General features: G+C 41.5%; 2 protein-coding genes across 3 annotated transcripts in view; one reads left to right on the top strand and one right to left on the bottom strand.

The window, feature by feature from the left end:
- Positions 1-4,877, top strand: part of KCND3 (potassium voltage-gated channel subfamily D member 3) — a 225,892-nt gene extending 221,015 nt beyond the window's left edge. For both annotated transcript variants that reach the window (XM_025288091.3, XM_025288092.3), the window contains 2 exons: positions 27-274; positions 1,173-4,877. In XM_025288091.3, coding sequence (XP_025143876.1) covers positions 27-274; positions 1,173-1,374 — 450 coding nt within the window. In that variant the 3' untranslated portion in view covers positions 1,375-4,877. The remainder of the gene's footprint in view (positions 1-26; positions 275-1,172) is intronic.
- A 5,214-nt stretch (positions 4,878-10,091) lies between these two features.
- On the bottom strand, positions 10,092-20,723 carry DDX20 (DEAD-box helicase 20). The gene is made up of 11 exons (XM_044944551.1): positions 20,245-20,723; positions 19,512-19,606; positions 18,692-18,860; positions 17,987-18,101; positions 17,722-17,864; positions 17,443-17,581; positions 17,286-17,344; positions 15,890-15,972; positions 15,459-15,564; positions 15,236-15,337; positions 10,092-11,622 (listed from the first exon to the last, which is right to left on the bottom strand). Exons 1-11 carry the CDS (start codon positions 20,543-20,545, stop codon positions 10,457-10,459), a joined length of 2,478 nt encoding a protein of 825 aa, XP_044800486.1. The 5' UTR covers positions 20,546-20,723; the 3' UTR covers positions 10,092-10,456.
- Between the last annotated feature and the right edge of the window lie 1,060 nt (positions 20,724-21,783).

The following is a 21,783-nucleotide window of genomic DNA, read 5'->3' on the forward strand; positions in this document are numbered from 1 at the left end:
ACCTGTTCTCCCTCTGCTTCCCACAGAACCACGAGTTCATAGATGAGCAGATGTTTGAGCAGAACTGCATGGAGAGTTCAATGCAGAACTACCCATCCACACGGAGTCCTTCGTTGTCCAGCCACCCAGGCCTCACAACCACCTGCTGCTCCCGTCGTAGTAAGAAAACCACACACCTGCCCAATTCCAACTTGCCGGCCACCCGCCTGCGCAGCATGCAAGAGCTCAGCACGATCCACATCCAGGGCAGCGAGCAGCCCTCCCTCACTACCAGGTGGGTGGCTCCCATCCATCGCTCCCTGAGGCTTTTAGGCACTCCCTGGGCTTCCCTGTGGCTCAGCTGATAAAGAATCTGCCTGCAATGCGGGAGACCTGGGTTTGATCCCTGGGTTGGGAAGATCCCCTGGAGAAGGAAAAGGCTACCCACTCCAGTATTCTGGCCTGGAGAAATCCATGGACTGTATAGTCTGTGGGGTCGCAAGGAGTCGGACACAACTGAGCGACTTCCACTTTCATAGAGTGATGCCACCTCCACGTTAGGAGAACCCTGGGGTCTTTGGCCCTCCCTCCCCCATATCTAATGCAAGGGCCTCCCCCACCTTCCTTCTCATACTTGCAAGTTAGCCCAGAAGTCCCTCCTATGCTTAGGACACTATAGCATGTTTAGGCCCAGTGGTGGGGGTGGGGGTGGGGGGTTAGATATGAGAAACAAGTAACAACAAAAATCCAAAAATGACCTCCCTGGTAGAGAGAATGGACTGTTTTCTCAAGAAAGTAATTTTCACAATTGTATTAGACATGGCTTATCCCAGGCTGATTTTGCATCACAAAGTGATTCTGCTTATATTTAGGCCACTTCCCACTACCTCCAATGAATTGCAAGGAATTCAGGGGAAGTAAAATCAAGTTAAACAAATGATAGGAAAATAGTACACTGGAGGGGAAAATGTATACTCTGAATTCCAAAGCCCAATATGCATGACTTTTGCAATTTGGGGTAGTTGAGGAATAATCATCAGAATGGATAATTACAGGCCAAATACCAAAAGCAGAGATAGAGGGACACCCAAACCGCCTCCTAGTTACTATAAGCTAGACATGTAGAGAGTCACAGAAGCTTTGGGACACTAGCAAGATGAACCATCATCAACTCACTCTTTTTTTTATCCCAGTCGTTCCAGCCTTAATTTGAAAGCAGATGACGGACTGAGACCAAACTGCAAAACATCCCAGATCACCACAGCCATCATCAGCATCCCCACTCCCCCAGCACTAACCCCAGAAGGCGAAAGTCGGCCACCCCCTGCCAGCCCGGGCCCCAACACGAACATTCCTTCCATAGCCAGCAATGTTGTCAAGGTCTCTGCCTTGTAAAACCACTGGACAGAGGGCCAGTGCAGGTAGTGGGAGTGAAGGGGGCTGGCATGTTGGTGGGTGGCCACTGGGACCACTCCCTCCCCCTTCCCCACTATTCCTGCCCGCCCTGTTGCACCCCTAGCACTGAAACTTGTGCCTGGAAGAGAAGGAGGCAGCGAAGGGGCACGTGAGGTTCACTGCTGCTGGCGTGGACACAGCCCTGAGCTACTGCATCTCGCTGGGGCCAGAGGAAGGGAGGATGGGTGGGGGTAGGGATGGGATGTAGGGGTACAGGCTGTGAACCAGGCCAGGGCCCGGAGGGGGGAGCCTCAGACCAAATAACAGATGTTTCTGGAGACCCCAGTGAGGAAAATACAAGACCAAGAGCAGCACAGAGGCCGAGTTTTCACGTGCAAAACGGGAAGAAAATATAACACTGTGTATTTAAGCACCTTTTTCAAGGCTCTTAATGGATAATATTTATTCATGGGAAAAGGTGGAAAACAAAAACACCAACGGAGTTTTGTGAAATGTTTTTCTCCATGGACCCAATACCTTTGAACCAAAACTGCATTTTGTGAGGGTTTTTGTTTTTGTTTTTTCTCTCTCTCCTTTTATAGCAAAAGCTTTTAGGCTAAGAAGTCAGTTACTGCTGAGTTCTCTCTTCGTTCCCCCAGGTAGATGAGGTCAAATGAGTCTGGGCCCCACTGCCCAGCTGACCTGCACAGAGCTGCCAAGTGACCACACAGCAACACTCACCCTCTGTCTGTCCCTGTCTGCTTTGTCTCTGTACCTCTCTGCTTCACCCCCTGGGTGTTTTTCTCTGTGTCTAGCCATCTGTCTCAACATGGACCCCGGTGATCCTGAGACATGTTAAAGAAGGTCTTCTCCACTGCCAGGCACCTACAGACTCATGCCCGGGAGTTCTATTTATGTGAATGCAGTGGTGGAAGAGAACAGAACAGAGCAAAAATGGGCATTTAGGGATGAGGGACATCTACCTTAAAGAGCAGAGTGCTTCCCTTGTGATTGGAACCACTGGTGTTTGAAGTTTGCATTTCTGGAGAAGAAAGAGAATGACCAGATTTATCACATTGGGATCTTGAAAAAGGAAACAGCCAACACTGGAGAGGCACAGGAAATTTCGGCCTGTGTGCCAGTGGAGAGAGAACAGAAGAACCCAGGGCTCCCAGCAGCAGCCGGCCCCTGTGGCACCTTGCTCTGCACCCCTCTTTCAGCACCCACCATAAAGCCCATCCAGAGCTCTGCCAAAAGGCTCCATGAGCAGTTAACCACTGAGAAGGCAGTGGTATGGGGACCAAGCTCTGACTTATCTCATACCTGAGGCAACTCCCACAGAGGCTGCAGAAGGTTAAGCCTGGGTGCCTCATGAAGGATTCTCCAGAGTGAAAGCAAGTGAGAGATCATAGATGATATACTTACCTGGTCTGAATGATGCCTTGGGGTCTGAAGAGTCTTTAGGCCAGCTGTCCCTGAAGATAACTGAAATGGGGGAGAAGCCTGATCACCTCCCTGAAAGTGAGGAAGTAATTATTTCCGGAAAACCCAGACACATTTCTGTGCAAGTGGTTTGTAGCCATGTGGGGCTGGGAACACTATTTCTGGAATCCAATCAATTTTCACTGCTTTTAGCAGAGCAGGTGGGCCTTGGGGTTAGTGACAAAGCCCTTACCACCCTTCCTAAACCCTAGCTAGCCTATTGCAGTCTCTCTAGCCTGGATTCTGAGATACAGGAGTTCCTCAAGAACTCTATCCATTCAGCAACTTAGTGATTAGCTGTTTAATCATGGGCCGAGAATTTTTCTTCCCACCAGAGGCATCCAGAGGAGTTTCACTAGCCTGGAACCTAAAAATTACCTTCATTGGCTTCCCTATGACCCCAGCTCTATTGACCCTGCAGAAGGAGAAAGTCAAAGGGTTATGAGGTGACACCTAACCAGAAGGTGAGCAGAAGGGCAGAGGAGAGGGAGCCTTCTACTTCACGCTGTCCTCATTGGTCACTGACTGGGTCCTTTCTCTGATTTCCCCCTAACCCAAGAATGGGGTGGTTCTGGCCCTCTGAGCTCATGGTAGAAGTAGACAGAAAGGCTTTACAACTACAGAGGAATTTGTGTGTATACACAAACACACAACAACCTAAACACTCGGGAATAAGTTCTTCAACCCATTCATGTCATACATATGTCTCATTAGGGAAGGCAGAGGACTGGGCTGGACTCCATTTAAATGGCAGGCCAAGCACTAGAAAAGGAACTTTTCTCTTGAAAGAATGGATAATGGAACAAAGTTAGGAAGGTCTAAAGTTTCTAAGTATGTATCATGAGAACTGAATGGGGTAAAGGATAAAGAGGTAAATAGGAGCATGGTTACATATACATACGAATGAACTGTGTTTAAGAACAGATCATCACAGGGTTAGAATAATGACTGCTCCAACCTGGGACCTGTTTGGTAGTGTACTGGGGGAGCATATTAGTGGTTCCCATAAAAATTAATGAAGAAATTTAAAAAATCATGTCCCAAATAATTTCCTGTTGTTTTTTGACCCTAATGAACTGAATGTTTTGTATTCCTTAAACTTCATTTCCAAATCTCACATTATACCAGGTCCTAAACGACCACTGGGGCTTCCCTGGTGGCTCAGATGGTAAAGCCTCTGCCTGCAGTGCAGGTGACCCGGGTTCAATCCCTGGGTTGGGAAGATCCCCTGGAGAAGGAAATGGCAACCCACTCCAGTACTCTTGTCTGGAAAATTCCATGGACGGAGGAGCCTGATAGGCTACAGTCCATGGGGTCACAAGGATTTGGACATGACTGAGCAACTTCACTTCACAGCTGATAAAAAGCTTGGGTTGTCTCAGTGGGGTGGATTTGCTCCTGGAAGGATTTCACCTGGATTTCAAAGGACCATTAGACTAACCCCTTCAGCTCCATCCCTCAATGTAGCCTTAGCCAAAGATGAGAAATCCACTTCACTCAAGAAAATGGCTTGTCTACACAACGGAATACAGCCAGAAGGGCCAATACTGCTAAAGGGTATTTGTAAGTAAACAAAAAGGCCAAATGTGCCACGTCAGTTTAATGTCTAACTTAATGGCCAGTGACTGAAGAAATGGGATCTTATCAGGGTTTCCAGGGGACAATGGCTTTCTGGGGAAATGGCTTGAGCTTTCATAGTTCTTTAATGAACTACTTCAGCATAATAGAAGATTCACAAAACTACCCATTCAATCCTACTTAATATTAGGGAGGGTTAAAAACAAACCAATAGGCTACATTCAAATGAATGGAAACTTAGAAAACACGGAATTAAGAGTATATCAAACTAGAAGAGATTAGAGACTATCTATCTAAGTCATTTTACAGTATAGGCTGATGCCCAGAGAAATTAAGTGACCTGCTCAAGGTCATGAGGTCATTTAATGACAGGGCTGGGATCAGAACCCAAGTCCCTTGTATATTCGTCTAATGCTTTTTCCATTACACGCATTGCCTCTCAGCAACAATGCTCAGAGAAGACCCATCAGAGATTACTTGCTATAACTAGAGACATAGTCATGTGTGAATGCCAATTATTACTTGGACACAAGCCCTTTCAAACCACCTGACTGTACCAGTATAAACCATACCTTGGAAACCACCATCCACTAGATAGAATCAGCTAAGGACTATCAATTCTGTCAAAAGCAGGTGAGTAAGTGCACAGTCAGGTTTTTTCAGTCCAATGCTGTCTTTCCAATGCCCTTAATGAAGAGAGGGCTAGGACATTTTAAAGCATACTTTATGTAGTCTTTAATCCTTTCTACAACCTCTGGTGGTAGTACGTCAAGAACTAAATCTTTAATTCACAGAAGGGAAAACAGGCAGAAAGAAGCTGAGTGACATTCAAATTCACATGGCAAGTTAGTGGCAGAACTAAGATCACAATCCAGAGCTTAGACATCTTGCCCTGGGACTTTTCCCTTGACATTATGTTGTATTACTCTGAGGCTTGCTTATATGTTTAACACTTGGATTTTCAGGACCATCCTGAGCCAGGACCTCCAGAAGCGCACACTGTACTATTCCTCCTTTATCCCCTCCTTTCATTACCAGCGTCAAGCTCAAGACCAATTGCATAGAATCCTGTTCAAAAGACTAGGTATTCTCAATGATAGTTGAACATGTGAGTCTATGATCATACAGGAGGATAAAATCAGCAAGTAGAAAAGTGAAAGAAAAGTAAAAAATTTGAACAGAAATTAAAATGGCCAGTTAATGCTGATTCACAATTAACAAGCATCAATTCATGGATGTGCTTGAAGACCTGACCCAGTTTTCAAACGATGATTCCTGCAGTTCAGGATCACGTCACTTTTTAGAATTGATCTAAACCTAGATGTTTAGGCTATTAATGAATTCTAGTGATCCAGGCTCCCTCACTTCAATTACCAGAGAAATACAAGGCATAAACATCCTAACGCTGTTAATCTAAGGCAATATTAGTTTCCCTTCTCATCTAGTTGGCATGGTAACCATAACAGGAACCCAAAAGACTACTTTCCCTGAGTTCCTTGTGAAATCTCTGCAAAGCTTTAAAATGAGTGAAGGAAAAATGTTATGACTTGTCACCCTTGGAGCCCAAACAGCATCATGATGAGCATCATTAGAACTAAGAGAAAGTGGATCAGAAAAAGAAACAGCTTTAAAGGGGTTCCTTTTGAGTCTTGTTTTCAATTCAGAATGTTCTATGTTTTTCTCATCAAGTGTGGGAATGAATTTCTCTTAGCAGGTTTCTCAACTACACTGGATGATGTCACACTAACCAGTGTAGGGCACTGACCCAAGTCCTGGGGGGCTCCTTGGACCAATAGACTATTTTACAAACCTGGGTGGTGGGAGGGATGGTATATTTTTGATAATCAGACATTCCAATGTAATGTTTTCCTTAGAGGTCACCCTGCCCCATTAATGTTATCGTGAAAAACATCACGTGTGTTCTTTTCTATTTTCATATAATAAATGGGCTTTGCTTACCAACATCACAATGGCAAAGAAGAAATACTGTACAAAACTGCAGAAAGATAAACATGTGAAATCTTTCTATGGAAACAACAAAAAACAAACCAACTCTTGAGTTTCCTGTTGTCTTCTTTTGAAACTGTAGTGCATATGTTAAAATGTAATCATTTACAGTATTGAGTCATGTGCCACTGCTGTGCCCGATGTATCCAATCTGGATTAAACAATGTGCCACAAAACGATTATGACTGTTTAATACCTGTATTCTCCTGCTATACATTAGAAACTAAGGGTAATTTGAACAGAGACTTTCTCCCTCGCCATAAAGTCACAGAATCTCAGAAGGGTGCTTAAGCTCTGGTCTCATCTTCCCTTCCCCATCCTCCCTCAATGCGAGCAACTCCTTTATGACATCCGAAATGGTTCTTGCCTGCTTGTATACTTTAGTCATGGATGTTCACTAACAGGGAAAGCATTTGATTGCATTTGTCAACAGCTCTATTTTGAGACTCAGCCCTGCATTACTGCAAGAAAAATAGGCTTTTATGTATCCGTATTGGTTCTGCTGAGAATACACGGAGTATCTACCATCTAAACCAACGTCTCAAACTAAAAGGAAAACTCAAAATTAAATGCTATAGAGTATAGCAAAAAGCTCGGATATTAGAGGACAGAGCACATGTTCAGGTTCTATCATTTATATGACTTCACATCAGTGTTTGTGTGTGTGCATGTGGTCACACCACAGCCTACAGCTTACAGGATTCTTAGTTCCCTGACCAGGGATTGAACCCTTGTTCCTTGCAGTGGAAGCACGGGTGTCTTTAACCACTGGACTGCCAGGGAAGCTCCCAGTCTCTTCTCTCTTGGCTTCAGTTTGTTTCCTCATCTTAAAAATGAGGGGATTGGGTTAGATATCTTGAAGATCTGTTCTTAGTAATTCTGGTTTAGGTAGTGAGAACTGGCATTTTCACATTTCACCATAATGTGGCAAGAACAATGGGAGTTCTTTTGATTTCCCCACAACAGCCATCGATGAAAATTGTAAGGTTAAAGCAAATGTAAGGTTTGCTGTGTGTAAATGTAAAGCAAATGTGTGATGCCAGAAGGCCCTGAGTTGGCTGTGAAATTCATTTCTATCACTAATGTTCATAGCTTTATCATCCACTAGGTGTCACTACAGATCCACAGTTCAAATAATCTGGAGCAGAGTAATGAAATCAAATGCATGGTGAGCAATATGTGCTTTTTCATGAAAAAAGCACTAAATGTTAACTGGGGTATACATGCTTGTTCACAGACACAAAGCAATAAACATATTCTGTCAAAATGAGAGAACAACCTGGTAATGCAGTTCCAATGTCAGTTATGACTATCAAAAATATAATTTTATTTTTTAAGATTAAGATAGGGTTATTTATATTTGAGGGAGGGGAAAAATACCTAAGACTTTAAACTACTCCCTTGACTCATACGAGTTGATCCATTAAGTATCATAATTTCTGTTCAATTATTTTTAGTGTTCAAGGGCTCTTACCTTTAAACCATTTTTTTTAAGGTTAGTGATCGTGTTAGTAGCTTAGTCATGATGTCCAACTCTTTGTGACCCCAGGAACTGTGGCCTGCTAGCCTCCTATGTCCATCGAATTCTCAAGGCAAGAATACTAGAATGGGTTGCCATTCCCTTCTCCAGGGGATCTTCCCAACCCAGGGATCAAACCCAGGTCTCCCACACTTCAGGGAGTCTTTATGGCCTGAGCCACCAAGGAAGCCCTTTTTAAGGTTAGGTTAGGTTTAAAAGGTTAGCAATTATTATTGCAATATTTACACTACTTTTAAAGATTACTTTTAATTACCCAAAGTTATATTCTTTAAGTTAGAATCATCCAAAGCAACAGGTTTCCCAAACATTTCTCTACATGTTAATGCTGCTAGCCTAATTTAAGTCTAACTTGAACAGCTATATAAATGTATTGATTTAGTATTCTAGAAGTCAGACATTAAACCAATTCATAGTAGTCATGTATGTAAATGTATAAAGGCTCTCTATACTCATAAAAAGATATTCCTTTTCTCTAGAAATTATCTTATTAGTCATGTATCAGTTAAATCTTAGAGCTGGAAGGGACCCTAAAAATCTTTTGGTCTAACTGCCTCCTTTTACTGGTGAGACTATTGGACTTTGAGAGGTTAAATGACCAGTACAAGGTAAAAAAGTTGGTCGCAGAGAGTCAACTAAGACAAACACTCCTTCCACTACACCACAAAACATTCTCAAGTAAATCTGCCTAAAACCTACCTACAGCTCCTAACAGATTAGGGGGATGTGCACCTAGACTGACAATTTCAGCAGATTCCTTCCACAGCCAGCACAATTAACTACACTCCTTATCTGGGAAGGTAACTGATGAAATGTTCCAAGGAAAATGCTTATGAAAAATGAAATCAGTATCTTCATGTGTTATGGTATATGCTTACCTCCAGCTTATTTTCCTGTTTTTTTTTTTAAAAAAAGCAAACACAAAAAAGACAACCCTAAAAGAGAATCCAATTAATTTCAAGACTAATGGGTATCCTAATTTCTAATTAAGATACATAAGTATCCTAATTAAAATCCCCTAGCAATGATAAACTGTGAACTTGGCTGTACTGTGGGGGAAAAGGGTAGGGAAAAAAAAAAAAAAAAAGAGCTAAGCTCAATTATGTAACGACAGGATCTTAAACGTGTAATTAAAGTCATCTTAATGACATGCTGGACCTAATTATGGATTTGCTATTTACAGTGTTAATTCACTCTAACTTGGTAATACATGTACAGTACTGGTATGTATAAGTAAAGCCTACCACTGCCCAACCCAAAATGACAGGAATCTAAGTTAAACCATTAGGGCTGTGTTATGTGAGTGCTGGACAGTTAATGACAATGGCTGCAGATGTTGGCTGACAGCCCTGGGGGAAAATGTTAATACTGCCTAGACAAGTATGTACACAGGAAAGGAGAGCTTCCCTTTTAAAAAGTAAATACATATCTCTATTCATAGGTGGTTCTCTCACTACAAATCCCTTTCACAGAAAGGATTTGGAACCAAACACGAATTCATAAAAGGGATGCTATAAAGAAATTAAAGAATATGTAACTTCTAATTACATTTTTCTAAATCATAATTAATAGACACAGAATTTCAGAAAAATGCTAGAAACTTCCCTTAGCCTACTAACTAGCAGAATAAGGTAGCTATTAATCTGGGTCCCAGAGATGGGCTTCAAAAGGTCTATGAACCCTTTGAAAAAAAATTCTTGTTTACAGAATGAGAAATTTTCTGGGACAAATCTATAGCTTTCATCAGATTCATAAAAGGATCCAAAAATCAACAAAGATGAAGAGCTGCTCCTTTTCCTAAGAAACAAAAGACAGCCACTGATCCTTAGCTATTTAATGTGTATCAAAAACACAGATAGCTTCCATAATCTTAAAAATAAGACATCATCATCAAAAGACGAACAATAAACATGTCACCACACTTGGCTGAGTTTCTTTTTTTACTGGAAGCAAATAGCATCAAATCAAGGACCTTGGGAAAGTCTAAATCAATGTTTATTCCCAAAAGGAGAAGCAGTTTTCTATCTACCATGCTACAAATTTCTGTAAGAAAACACCTCTATGGAAATGCAGCCCAAGACTTCTGGAAAGAACTCCACAACATAAACTAGCATTACCTTTCAAATCTCAAGGTTTTTATTTCTTTTAAAGTAAGCAGTGGTATGTCTTTTTCAGTGTTTCTTTTCAGAACAGCTTATAGAAAATGGCACCCTGGGACCTTTAGCTTTACGTCCCCCAAATTTTCTTTCAAGAATCTAATCCAGGGAGTTTCTTTAAAAAGATCTTTAAAAAGATAATACACTTGACCTACATCAGGTTGATTTAGGTCAAAACAACCTGAAAAATAGATATGTCCCAGCAGAAAGCCTCAAGACTTCTCCAGTTCCTCAAAAAATGCCACTATAGACCACTCCCCGATAGGTCAAGGAGGACGGCAATCACTTGATATGCCCAGATGGTGTGAGGGACAGCCTACTGTCACTGGGTGCTGCGCATCATTTCTTGTAGATAAACGGTATTCATCTGATAGGCTGCCATCCAACTTGGATGCCTCTGAGCATTCCAATAATACGACTGAGAAGCAGCAGCATAGTATTCCTGCCATGCCCTGTAGTAAGCTCTCCAGTACTCCTCATAGTCCTGATATGTATCAGAAAAACTTGGATGTGTTCTCCTATGGCAGTCATACCAACCATCTTCCTGGGGTTCTGTCTGCAATCGATAGGAAGATCGCCTGGGAAGGTTTCTCCGGCTCTGCTTAGCTCTCTGGTTATGGTTAGCGCCCTCCTTATGCCTTGTCTTTACTTGGATTTCAGTTGATTCTTGATACTCTACTAGGCTAGGGGTGTCATTTCCATTCAGAGGCTGTTCCAAAGAGATAAGGCCATCCATAGGAATAGATTCTGAGTCTTTCAGCTGAGTATCAGAAGAAACCTCCAAATACGACTTATTTCCTTTGCTCTGGGAAGAAGTCCTTGAGCTGTAAGAATCACTGTCACTCTCGGAGTCTCCAGATTGGCTGCTACTTGCCAATATCTGCACTCTCTCTTCAGTAATTCTATTTTTCACAAAACCATTTTGAGGATTCACAGACTGCTCCCCAGGACCTGTGTAGTGTCTGATGATTTCCACAGGTTTCTCTAAACCCTCTTTAATATAGTGTTCATAATCCTCCACCAATTCTGCAAAAGTCAAAATACACGGCAAATGGGTTTTAAAGGAAGACAGACAAGGAATTTTGGGGAGTGACACAGAAGCTTCTTTGACTTGGTGCTGACTGTTAGTAGGGTTTTCAACAGAGGTCTGAACAGAATTCTTCATTTGCTCTTCCAGTTGTACTGCACAGCCCAGTTCTTTTGGTGATATGGCTTTTTCTACGATTCCACACTCTGAATGGCTTTTCACAGGAAGTTTTTGTTTGGTATTACTTTTTGATTTCACTGATACTGTAGATATAGAAGTATTCCTAGATGAAGCCATGTGTTTACCATGAGCTTTCTGAGTTTGAAAGGTTCTCTCTATTTTTTGAATATGCTTTTTTAGAGGCTGGGTAGGTACACTTGCTAAACCATATGTATGCACGGCAGCTTCAACCTCCATATCCCAATCCAAACATTCTTCCATCAGACCAGGAGGAATAGGATCTACATAAAAGGAATTCAAAAGTATTAAATTCTCAAGTTGCTTTAGACCAGCATTTTCTGAATGGTTTAATAAAGCTTTCCATGGTCAAAAGGGTTAAGAAACAAAATACACTAACAATATACTAAGAAGCTTAATATATTAGTATTTTAAAAAACCTAAGTAATCCTCACAGGAAAGAATTTTGGTGATAAATATACAAGACCATCCCATACTCATTAGCAGTATCACCCTCTAACTTCTCAGTGAAAAGAGCTGATTCTAGGAGTAAGGTGCCTCTGTAGCAGTTCTCCTACCCCTCGTCATCTCCCTCTCACCAACTCCTGCCTGTGATCTCACTACTCATAGCAGCAGAACAAAGGTATTAGAAAACAGACCATGCTCCCTAAAGCTTACCAACTGGGAAATATTACAACCGCAACTCTGCACCCAAGTAAATCTGCCACCCTATATTATATTCTACCAGGGAAAAATCAACGCCCTCAATGGTGGAGGGAAAAAACCTCCACAGGGAAAAAAGACAGACAGATGACTGTGAAAAGATCTGTGATATCAATGGCACTTGTAAATCTAAAAAAAATGTACTGGCTCCAACCCTCTGAATTTCCTCTTCCAGCCAGGTGTGACAATTTGCTTCTACCTGCACTCAGGTCTTTCCAAAGTGTGACCAATTTTCATCTTAGAGCAAGTACACAGAGCCTCAGCTTTACAAAGAGCTCACCTGTCACTGCTGGTGCTGTTCCACGTATGTGTACCCACTACTCATTCCCTCAGATCTGGATTCTTCAGCTGGGGCTCTTGATTCTTCATTGAATAGAAACTCTGACTAAACTCAGATTCCTGCTAAGATGATATCCCTTGCTTGCAGAGATCTATCATTCAGGTCAATTTCCCTCCTAATCCTGCTCCTGGATACTCACCTGAACAGTCTGTGGTCACACAAGTGTCTAGTCCAATACAGATCTAACACCATGAGTATCATTTTCTCACAATTTCGGGGCTCTGTTAACACTTCATAAAGATCCAAATACATGTCATTTTCCAGTAACCAAAGACAACTTTTTTTATCACTAGATGTTATGATACTGAATCCTACCACAAGGCCTACCCCTCATATGTCAATTTTCAATTTTTTTCTGTATTTATAATTACAAAGATTATCAACACTTATAGAGAGAATTAACAAAATATAGTCTCAGAGAACCTAAAGACCATCTACTCTAAAAACAAATACTTTGTAAACCTGGACATAAGCTTAGAGTAATTTTAAAAATCTGTAAAAAGATCATAAAATGAATTATCACAAAGCCAGAACTACTAAAATTCACAGTACTCCTAGACCTGTGCTTAATCTAGCTTTGTAAAAATCACTAAAGGAGTGAAATATATTGGTAAATATTCACTGCCATATTTATTCAATAACATATCCCATTTTCTAGAAGATCATGTATATATATGTTTATATAACTATACAATATCTATATACATGTATAGATATGTATCTATATAATGTATGGAGGAGGAGGAGACGACAGAGGATGAGATGGTTGGATGGCATCACTGACGCATTGGACATGAGTTTGAGTAGGCTCCGGGAGTTGGTGATGGACAGGGAAGCCTGGCGTGCTGCAATCCATGGGATCACAGAGTCGGACAGAACTGAGAGACTGAACTGATTGATGTGTGTGTGTGTGTGTGTGTGTGTGTGTGTACACCTGCCTTTATATATATATATATATATATATTTATGACCTGTCTCTTGGGAAATCTGTATGCAGGTCAGGAAGCAACAGTTAGAACTGGACATGGAACAACAGACTGGTTCCAAATAGCAAAAGGAGTATGTCAAGGCTGTATATTGTCACCCTGCTTATTTAACTTACATGCAGAGTACATCATGAGAAACACTGGGCTGGATGAGGCACAAGCTGGAATCAAGACTGTCAGGAGAAATATCAATAACCTCAGATATGCAGATGACACCACCCTTATGGCGGAAAGCAAAGAGGAACTGAAGAGCCTTTGATGAAAGTGAAAGAGGAGAGTGAAAAAGTTGGCTTAAAGCTCAACATTCAGAAAACAAAGATCATGGCATCTGGTCCCATCACTTCATGGGAAATAGATGGGGGAACAGTGGAAACAGTGGCTGACTTTATTTTGGGGGGCTCCAAAATCACTGTGGATGGCGACTGCAGCCATGAAATTAAAAGATGCTTGCTCCTTGGAAGAAAAGCTATAACCAGCCTAGACAGCATATTTAAAAGCAGTGGCATTACTTTGACAACAAAGGTCCATCTAGTCAAGGCTATAGTTTTTCCAGTAGTCATGTATGGATGTGAGAGTTGAACTATAAAGAAGGCTGAGCGCCAAAGAATTGATGCTTTTGAACTGTGATGTTGGAGAAGACTCTTGACAGTCCCTTGGACAGCAAGGAGATCCTAAAGGAAAGCAGTCCTGCATATTCATTTGAAGGATTGATGTTGAAGCTGAAACTCCAATACTTTGCCCACCTGATGCAAAGAACTGACTCATCTGAAGACCCTGCTGCTGGGAAAGATTGAAGGCGGGAGGAGAAGGGGATGACAGAGGATGAGATGGCTGGATGACTTCACCGACTCAATGGACATGAGTCTGAGTAAACTCCAGGAGCTGGTGATGGACAGGGAGGTCTGGTGTGCTGCAGTCCATGGGGTCATAAAGAGCCGAACACGACTGAGCGACTGAACTGAACTGAACACACTAACATGCATACATTAACATATACAGTTGACCTTTGAATAACACAGGTTTGAACTGAGGGTTTGAAGGTCCAGTCATACACAGACTTCTTCCAGTATGTTTGACAGTACTACACAGTCTGCTGCTGGCCGAATCAGTGAATGTGGAAATGCAGATATGGAGGGCTGACTCTGAGTTATACAGGGACTTATGCTGCGCAGAGGCTCGGCACCTCAAACTTCCATGTTATTCAAGGGTCAGCTGTACAGCATATAAATCATATTTCCACACAAGAGTTTAGGGCTTTTAAAAAAGTTTTCTAAAAATCAGTAGTAGTTTCAAAACATGCATTGTTTCCAAGATGGCACTTTTAGAAAGCAGCTTGATAAATGATTCATTAAAATCAAAAGAAAATACTTAAACATTTTCAGAATAGTGTTCAAATTAAAGATACTTCCTCATAATAACAAAGGAGAACATGAGAAGAATTATCTTCACCGCAACATAAAAGGTAAGATACATCCTTGATATAAAAGAAGAAAATCAAATTTGAAGGCTATAAACTATGGAGTTAATACAACAGAAATATATTTTTCACTTTTCATGTGAAAAATATATTGTTAGCTTACAATTTTCTCCCTGCTACTTATTAACTTTAAGACCTTAGGCAAATAGTTAACCTCTCTCTGTCTCAATATCCTCTTCTACAAAAGGTAGATAATAATAGCACGTAACTCAAAGGATTGTGGTGAGCATTAAATGAGTTAACATACATAAATACTTATAAATACTTAGAACATTACATGTCATAAATACTCTATGTTTGCTATTATTTTTATTAGGCCTATCATCATTACCATTATTATTTCAACAGCAAATGAAACAGATAAAATATACCTGGTAAAGGCAGAAGATTGATAGTACATTTCTGGGCAATTTTCATCATCATGTTTTCTTCTTCTCCCCTGCAGCAGTAGGTCACTGTCAGTCCTAAAGTACCTAAAGCACCGAAGGAATGTTAAGTAGTAAGTCAGTTTTCATATAAATGACATTCCAAGTCCACTTGCCACAGTACAGCTTCCTCCCCTTAAAGAAAGCATCCCAACTTTTTTCTTTTTACCAAAACGGCCAGCTCTGCCAATTCGATGCATATATGTCTCACAGTCCAATGGTACATCCAGGTTCACAACTAGGTTCACCTTCTCAGCATCAATGCCACGGGAAGTCTTGAAGAAAAGAATAATTGCTTGTTTGCAGTAACTACTGCATGGACACACTATTATTCTAGTGTAACCAAGAGCCAAATTAAGAACAGGAGGATATTTAGGAGCAAAGGAAAATTTGTTTCTAATGAATAACTGCCTTCAAGAATAAAGATTAAAAACACAAAAGACAGTTTTAGGAAAACATATTCCCCAGCACTGGAAATATGATTATCTTCTGGTATTCCTGTCAGATACACCCACCTAAAATAATAGTTGAAATCTGTACATTTGATAACAGAACATATATCCAGATGGATTAGTCACCCAAACTGAACAGGAAATTTACCAAATCTGTGGAAATGAGGACTCTGCAATGAAACTGCTTCAGTTTAGCCATAGCATCAAGACGCCGATTCTGATTCATGTTGCCTAAAAAGATCCAGAAATAAAGTCACATAAAACAAGCTAATATACATTTATCAAATCCACAAAAAGCAGAAATAGTAATACCCAGTCTTAACAGTTAAAAAATATAACAACCAAAGTTAATTCTGTCATTATATGGAAATCTAGGTTATGACCTAAAGTCAGAATCTTTTAAAATATAGTTAGGCAATCAACTCAAAATTCATTTTTAATTTTTTTCTTATTTTTATTTTTTGGCCTAGCTGCAGTATGTGGGGATCTTAGTTCTCCAACCAGAGATTAAACTCATGCCTCCCTGCAGTGGGAACACAGAGTCTTAACCACTGGACCACCAGGGAAGTCCCTAAAAATTCATTTTTAAATGGTGACTTAGGCTATGCCTGCAGATATAACATTATATCTAAAAGTTACATATAAGGTTTAACAATTCTTAGCAAAATAAAATTGCTTTAATCAGCTGCTTATCAATTTGGTATTGAAGTGTGATCTACAGTCGAAATATTGGTCCATGAGATATATCATTACCAAACAAGCCTATACTAACAGGTTAAAAACTAAGCTGAGATAGCAACCAAAACTCTAGAAAGGCTCTCACTGATCAAAAATTCCTTTAAATCTTCCATTCCTAGGTTAGCAGTAATAATTCAGCTTTGTGTCAAAAATCAATCCGTTCTGAGTCTTCCTTGGTAGTAGCTCAGTGATAAAGAATCTGCCTGCCAATACAGGAGACATGGATTCAATCCCTGGTTTGGAAAGATCCTTCATGCTGTGGAGCAACTAAACCCATGCATCACAACTACTGAACCTGTGAGCCCAGGAGCTGCAACTACTGAAGCCTGCGAGCCTAGAGTCCATGCTCCACAACAAGAGAAGCCACTGCAATGAAAAGCCCAATCGCTGACGCTAGAGAAAAAGCCTTCACAGCAATGAAGACCCACCACAGTCATAAATAAATAAATGAATATCAATCAGTTTTGCCTTCCAAGAGACCATAAAAGTCAATTTAGTCAGCAATTCTTAGCAATTTTAACATGATTATCTTAAGACAAAAAAAAGACTTTGTTTTTATAAAATCAGTTATTTGTGGATACAACTCAAGTTTTCTACTATATTATAAACCATGTTACTTCTTAAAAAAACAAGGATATTGGTATAACCAAATCTCAGTAAAAAATAAACCTGAAATTCCTTTTACTCTAAAGACTCAGTATAACCCCACATTAACAAGTCAACTCATAAAGTGGTATCTCTCCTGACTTGGGAGAAGCTTCAAGTCAGGATACTCAACAAAGATTAAAGTTAAGAGATGAAGTTACCTGAAATGTACTCGGCAGGAAAGCCTTTAGAAGAAAGGATATCAGCCAAGTGTTGTGCTCTATGAAAAATAACACAGAGGGTTATAATTTTACAAATATTGCCCACACCTATCTTTGTATTTCATAAGTTCCCCAGATGACTTTTAAGGTACAGTACCTGCTGTGTAAGTTAGAAAAGACTAAGGCTTGATTAAATGGAATTTTGCTGAACAGTTCCTGTAAATGTTGAGTCTTTTCCTCAAAAATCTTATGGGCCAAAGGGTATGAATTGACAATCTTATAATACTGCTTCAAACCTATAAAGAAGAGTCTTCTGTTAAAACAAACCTATTTGCTAAATAAAGCAAATATGAAAGCAATAGACAACTAAACGAAAGAAAGCTCCAGAATATCATGAACAAACCCAGTAAGTAACAAATCCAATATCTATACACACCTATTAGACTCGGATCACTGGAATTCAGTCTTACAAAAGTGGGCTCCCTCATGTACTTTGTCAAAGCATTAGCCAAAAATTCAGGGTAAGTAGCTGACACTGCCAACATCTGTTTACTTGCAGGCAAGGAAGAATAAATCCAACTGCAAAATAAAAGAAAAACACACACTCTGAAAACTATTCAGATGGTAATCACCACTTAGAAAAGCCAAAAACAGATACTTTGGAGCACCATTTTAATAGTCAAGTTACTTATTTTTCTTACTTTATTTGCTCTTGGAAGCTGCCTTCTTCTAAGAGCTTATCTGCTTCATCAAGAATAAAGAGACGTATACTGCCTGGATTCAAGTAGTCAAGTTCTATCAGTTGTTTAATTCTGCCTAAATTCCAGAAAACAAAACAAATTCAAATATTCACAATGCACCAACTTGTGGAAATTTCAGCCAATTCTGTTACTCTACTTAACAGGTGGAACTGCTGATCTGAGCCAACCCTCACTATTCTCTATTTACACACTAAACCACAAATTAGAAATCTTGAGTTCTGATCTTGCCTAAATCTGTTATTTTTCCCTCACATTTCATCACCAATATGTATGGAAAATAAACACTATTCCATTAAGAGCTGTAAAGCACTGAATGCTAGATTGTGATTCTGAGTGATTCATGACTGAAAGACAATACGGAAGCAAAGAATAATCCCAATCCATGGCTTAGAAGGGCTTCCTGAAAGTCATCTCAATACTCTTCTTTTCAAAGGCCTATCCCATACTTAAACATCCTTAGGAATGGAGATTTTATAAATTCTGTTGGTAATCCAGTCATGTGTTTATATCTCACTAATCTAATGTTCTTCATCTTTAATACTCAAAATAATTACCATACTTATCAAAGACTGCCATATTCTTATTGTTATATAAAAGTGCTCAGTTACTTAAAAGCCTAGTAATTAAAAGGTGCTGATATCTTACCAGGAGAACCAACAGCAATATGACACTTTTTAAGTCTGGTTTTGTCTTGGGATAATGGAGTCCCTCCAATAAACACATGACACTCTAACCCTTCCATTTTTATTCCAATGGCTGTGATAACAGAATGTATCTGTACAGCAATTTCTCTTGTAGGAGCCAAGATCAATATCTAAAAACAAAACATAAAATATACCTTTAACAAGTCAGCAGAATAAATATATAAGGCAGGACTCAAAAAGATATCCCCAGTGCCTGGCGTAATTGTTTATAGATAACATGGGCAAATCATATTATCTTTAACATATCTTTGTTGAAGAAATGATCCCCAAACCCAAATCTCCTGTTAATTTGGGTAAGGCCATCTTAGACATACTCTGAGAGAATCTAGAAAATGGGAGCTCAGTATAATACAGTCACTGTTAAGAACCACCTAGTTACCGACAACAGCCAATTACCTCATTACCACAAATCAGGCAAAATGCTAAACCTCACCATAATCTGGTGAGCAAATAAAAGCATAAAAAAAAAATCCCTATTTGTATTCTCAAGAAATGACAAAATTGATACACATGGCAGACTTGTTTTATTTAACATGTAGTAATAACAGAAATCTCTAAACTTCTATTTGGGCACTATCCCATCCATACCTCCACCACTCAATAGCCTCAATGTCTACTTTCCCCTTATACTTGTCATCTATGCCTCAATGGAATCATTCACCAACTTCACTTCTATCTCTGAGGAGCCACTGGTATTTCATCTGACGTGTAGTAAAATCCACATAACATACCCTCCTTTGGGTCATCTGAGCTAAACTCACCTGGGTACTTAGGTTCTCAAGAACAAGAGAGTCCAAAGCAATGGTGGAGAAGACACAGGTTTTCCCAGTTCCAGACTTAGCCTGAACAATTAAATCTGAGAAGAAAAGAAAGTTAGCTAGGACTGAAGAAACTTAGGTACCAATCCCAGAACTAGAAGGGTCTCCAGAGATCACATCGTTGGCACTTTGATTTTTACCCTTAACTCTTAAAAAAGCATGAAGCCATATCCAGAAACAGGCCTCCTCCCTGAACCCCTACCGTTTCTTTTCTTCTTTAGGCTTAAGAACCAGAAGTTTGAAGTATGAAATAAAGTATCAGTAGGGTCACATTCCCTCCAAAGGCTCTATGGTTATCAATACAATTCTTCCCTGTCTCTTCCAGCTTCTGATGGCTCTGATATTTCTTGGCGCGAAGCTGTGTAACTCCAATCTCTGGCCTTAGTCACTGGATTTAGGGCCTACCCTAATCCAGGATGATCTCATCCGAGATCCTTACTACTGTTTACTTTTCTCAAACATAGAACCACTTGTCAGAATGGAATGGACCTTAAATATCTCCAAATTCAGTACTGCGCCTCCGTTTGACAGTGTAGGAAATAGAGGCACGCGGAATGCGGTGTCGTGCCCCTGCAGGCAGCCGCCCTGGGCCCTTCCCGGCCTTCGCCATGGCTCGACCGCCCCCCGCATCCCGCACCTTCGGCCCTCCTGGCCCCTCTAGTGCCCCCTCCCTCACCGAGTCCACATCGCCCCAGAGGGATGGCCTTCAGCTGCACGGGCGACGGCCGCTCGAAGCCAACCGCCCGCAGGCCCTCCAGCACCGGGCGCGACAGCAGCAGCGACTCGAAGTCTGCCGGCTCCGCCAGCAGCACGTCCCCAGTGCGGGTCCGCGGGCCGCTGATGTCGTGAGCCGTCCGCAGGGTCCGCACCGGCCGGGAGGCTGGCTCCGGGGCCGAGAACTGCGTGGCCACACGCTCCGCCGGCATAGCGGTCTCCACGGTCTCTAAGGCAGCTGGGGCTTCAAACGCCGCCGCCATGGTAGCCGCGCCGCCGGATCTCGCGGTACTTGGGGCGAGGCTGGGAGCCTGAGAGCGAGAAGAGGAAAAACTTTATTGGCACTCTTCCCGCGAAGACACTGACACGCCAGGCCTCGAAAAGGAGGGGAAGTTGAAGGCTTAGCAACACTCAGAAACAGCTACAACAACAAAAAATGTGACCAGAGGATGGCGGGAAAAGGGAGGAGAGGAAAACAAGAGGCTACCAGCGTATCGCCGCCTGCGACCTGTAGAGGGCGCCGGCCGCTAGCGATGGGAGCACCGCCCCGCCCCGCCCGAAGGCCCTCTGTGGGCGGGTCCGCCCCGCCCAGCGCCCAGAGTTGGCTGCCTCACAAAGCTGTCTTTGTGATGCGGTCTGTGCGTCAAGCTCCCCGCCTCCGGGCCATGACTCCGCGGTCGCCCCCTCCCGATTCCCACCCTGTCCCGCCCCAACTCGCTGCCTTGTCCTGCGCTCTCGGAGAGCGTCCGGACTACAGCGAGACGATTGACCACGTTGCGTAGTATATGTCTGTGTGGTTTCCTCTTTGTGTCCCCAACCCCTAGCACAGTACCTGGCACACGGTTAGCCCTGATGAAAGAAATCGGATAGGAACCAGCAACTGCACGGACAGCTCCCACATTCGTATCTCCACCTCCGACCTCTGAACTCCACATTTGTACCTCCATCTCCCGTCTCAACACCTCCACTTCGATGTCTAACAGCTCAAATTTAACGTTTTCTGTGCGTTGCTCCTATCCCTCCCCAGCACCATCTCAAGAACAACTTTAGGTCTCAGCTCAAATATCACCTTTTCAAAGAAGACTTTCCTGAACACCCTGAGATAGCTCCCTCATCCTGGCAGCTCCCCAGCTTTTCTCATCACTCTATTCCCATGTTCTGGTTCATTTTTCTTCATGATACTTATCACTAGCTGAAATCCTGTTTATTGTCTGTCTCCCCGACTCTATGAGGACAGAGATCTAATCTCTCTTGTTCTCTTCAATATACCTTGTTGGAAAAAAGCAATCTGACCCAGAGTAAGTGCTCAATATTTATTGAACAAATGAGTTCCTATAACGAAGTCTGAATCATAACTCCCAATGTAAGTGTTTCTGGAACCTAATCTTACAATTCCAAATCTAAAGATAATCCTGCATCTAACCCCAACTTTTGCCTTTGTCCTGATATCATAATTCTGGTCATTATCTCTCACCAGTTTACACTTCCCTTCTCTCTTTCT

Source organism: Bubalus bubalis, chromosome 6 (assembly GCF_019923935.1).
Source record: "Bubalus bubalis isolate 160015118507 breed Murrah chromosome 6, NDDB_SH_1, whole genome shotgun sequence".
Lineage (NCBI taxonomy): Eukaryota > Metazoa > Chordata > Mammalia > Artiodactyla > Bovidae > Bubalus > Bubalus bubalis.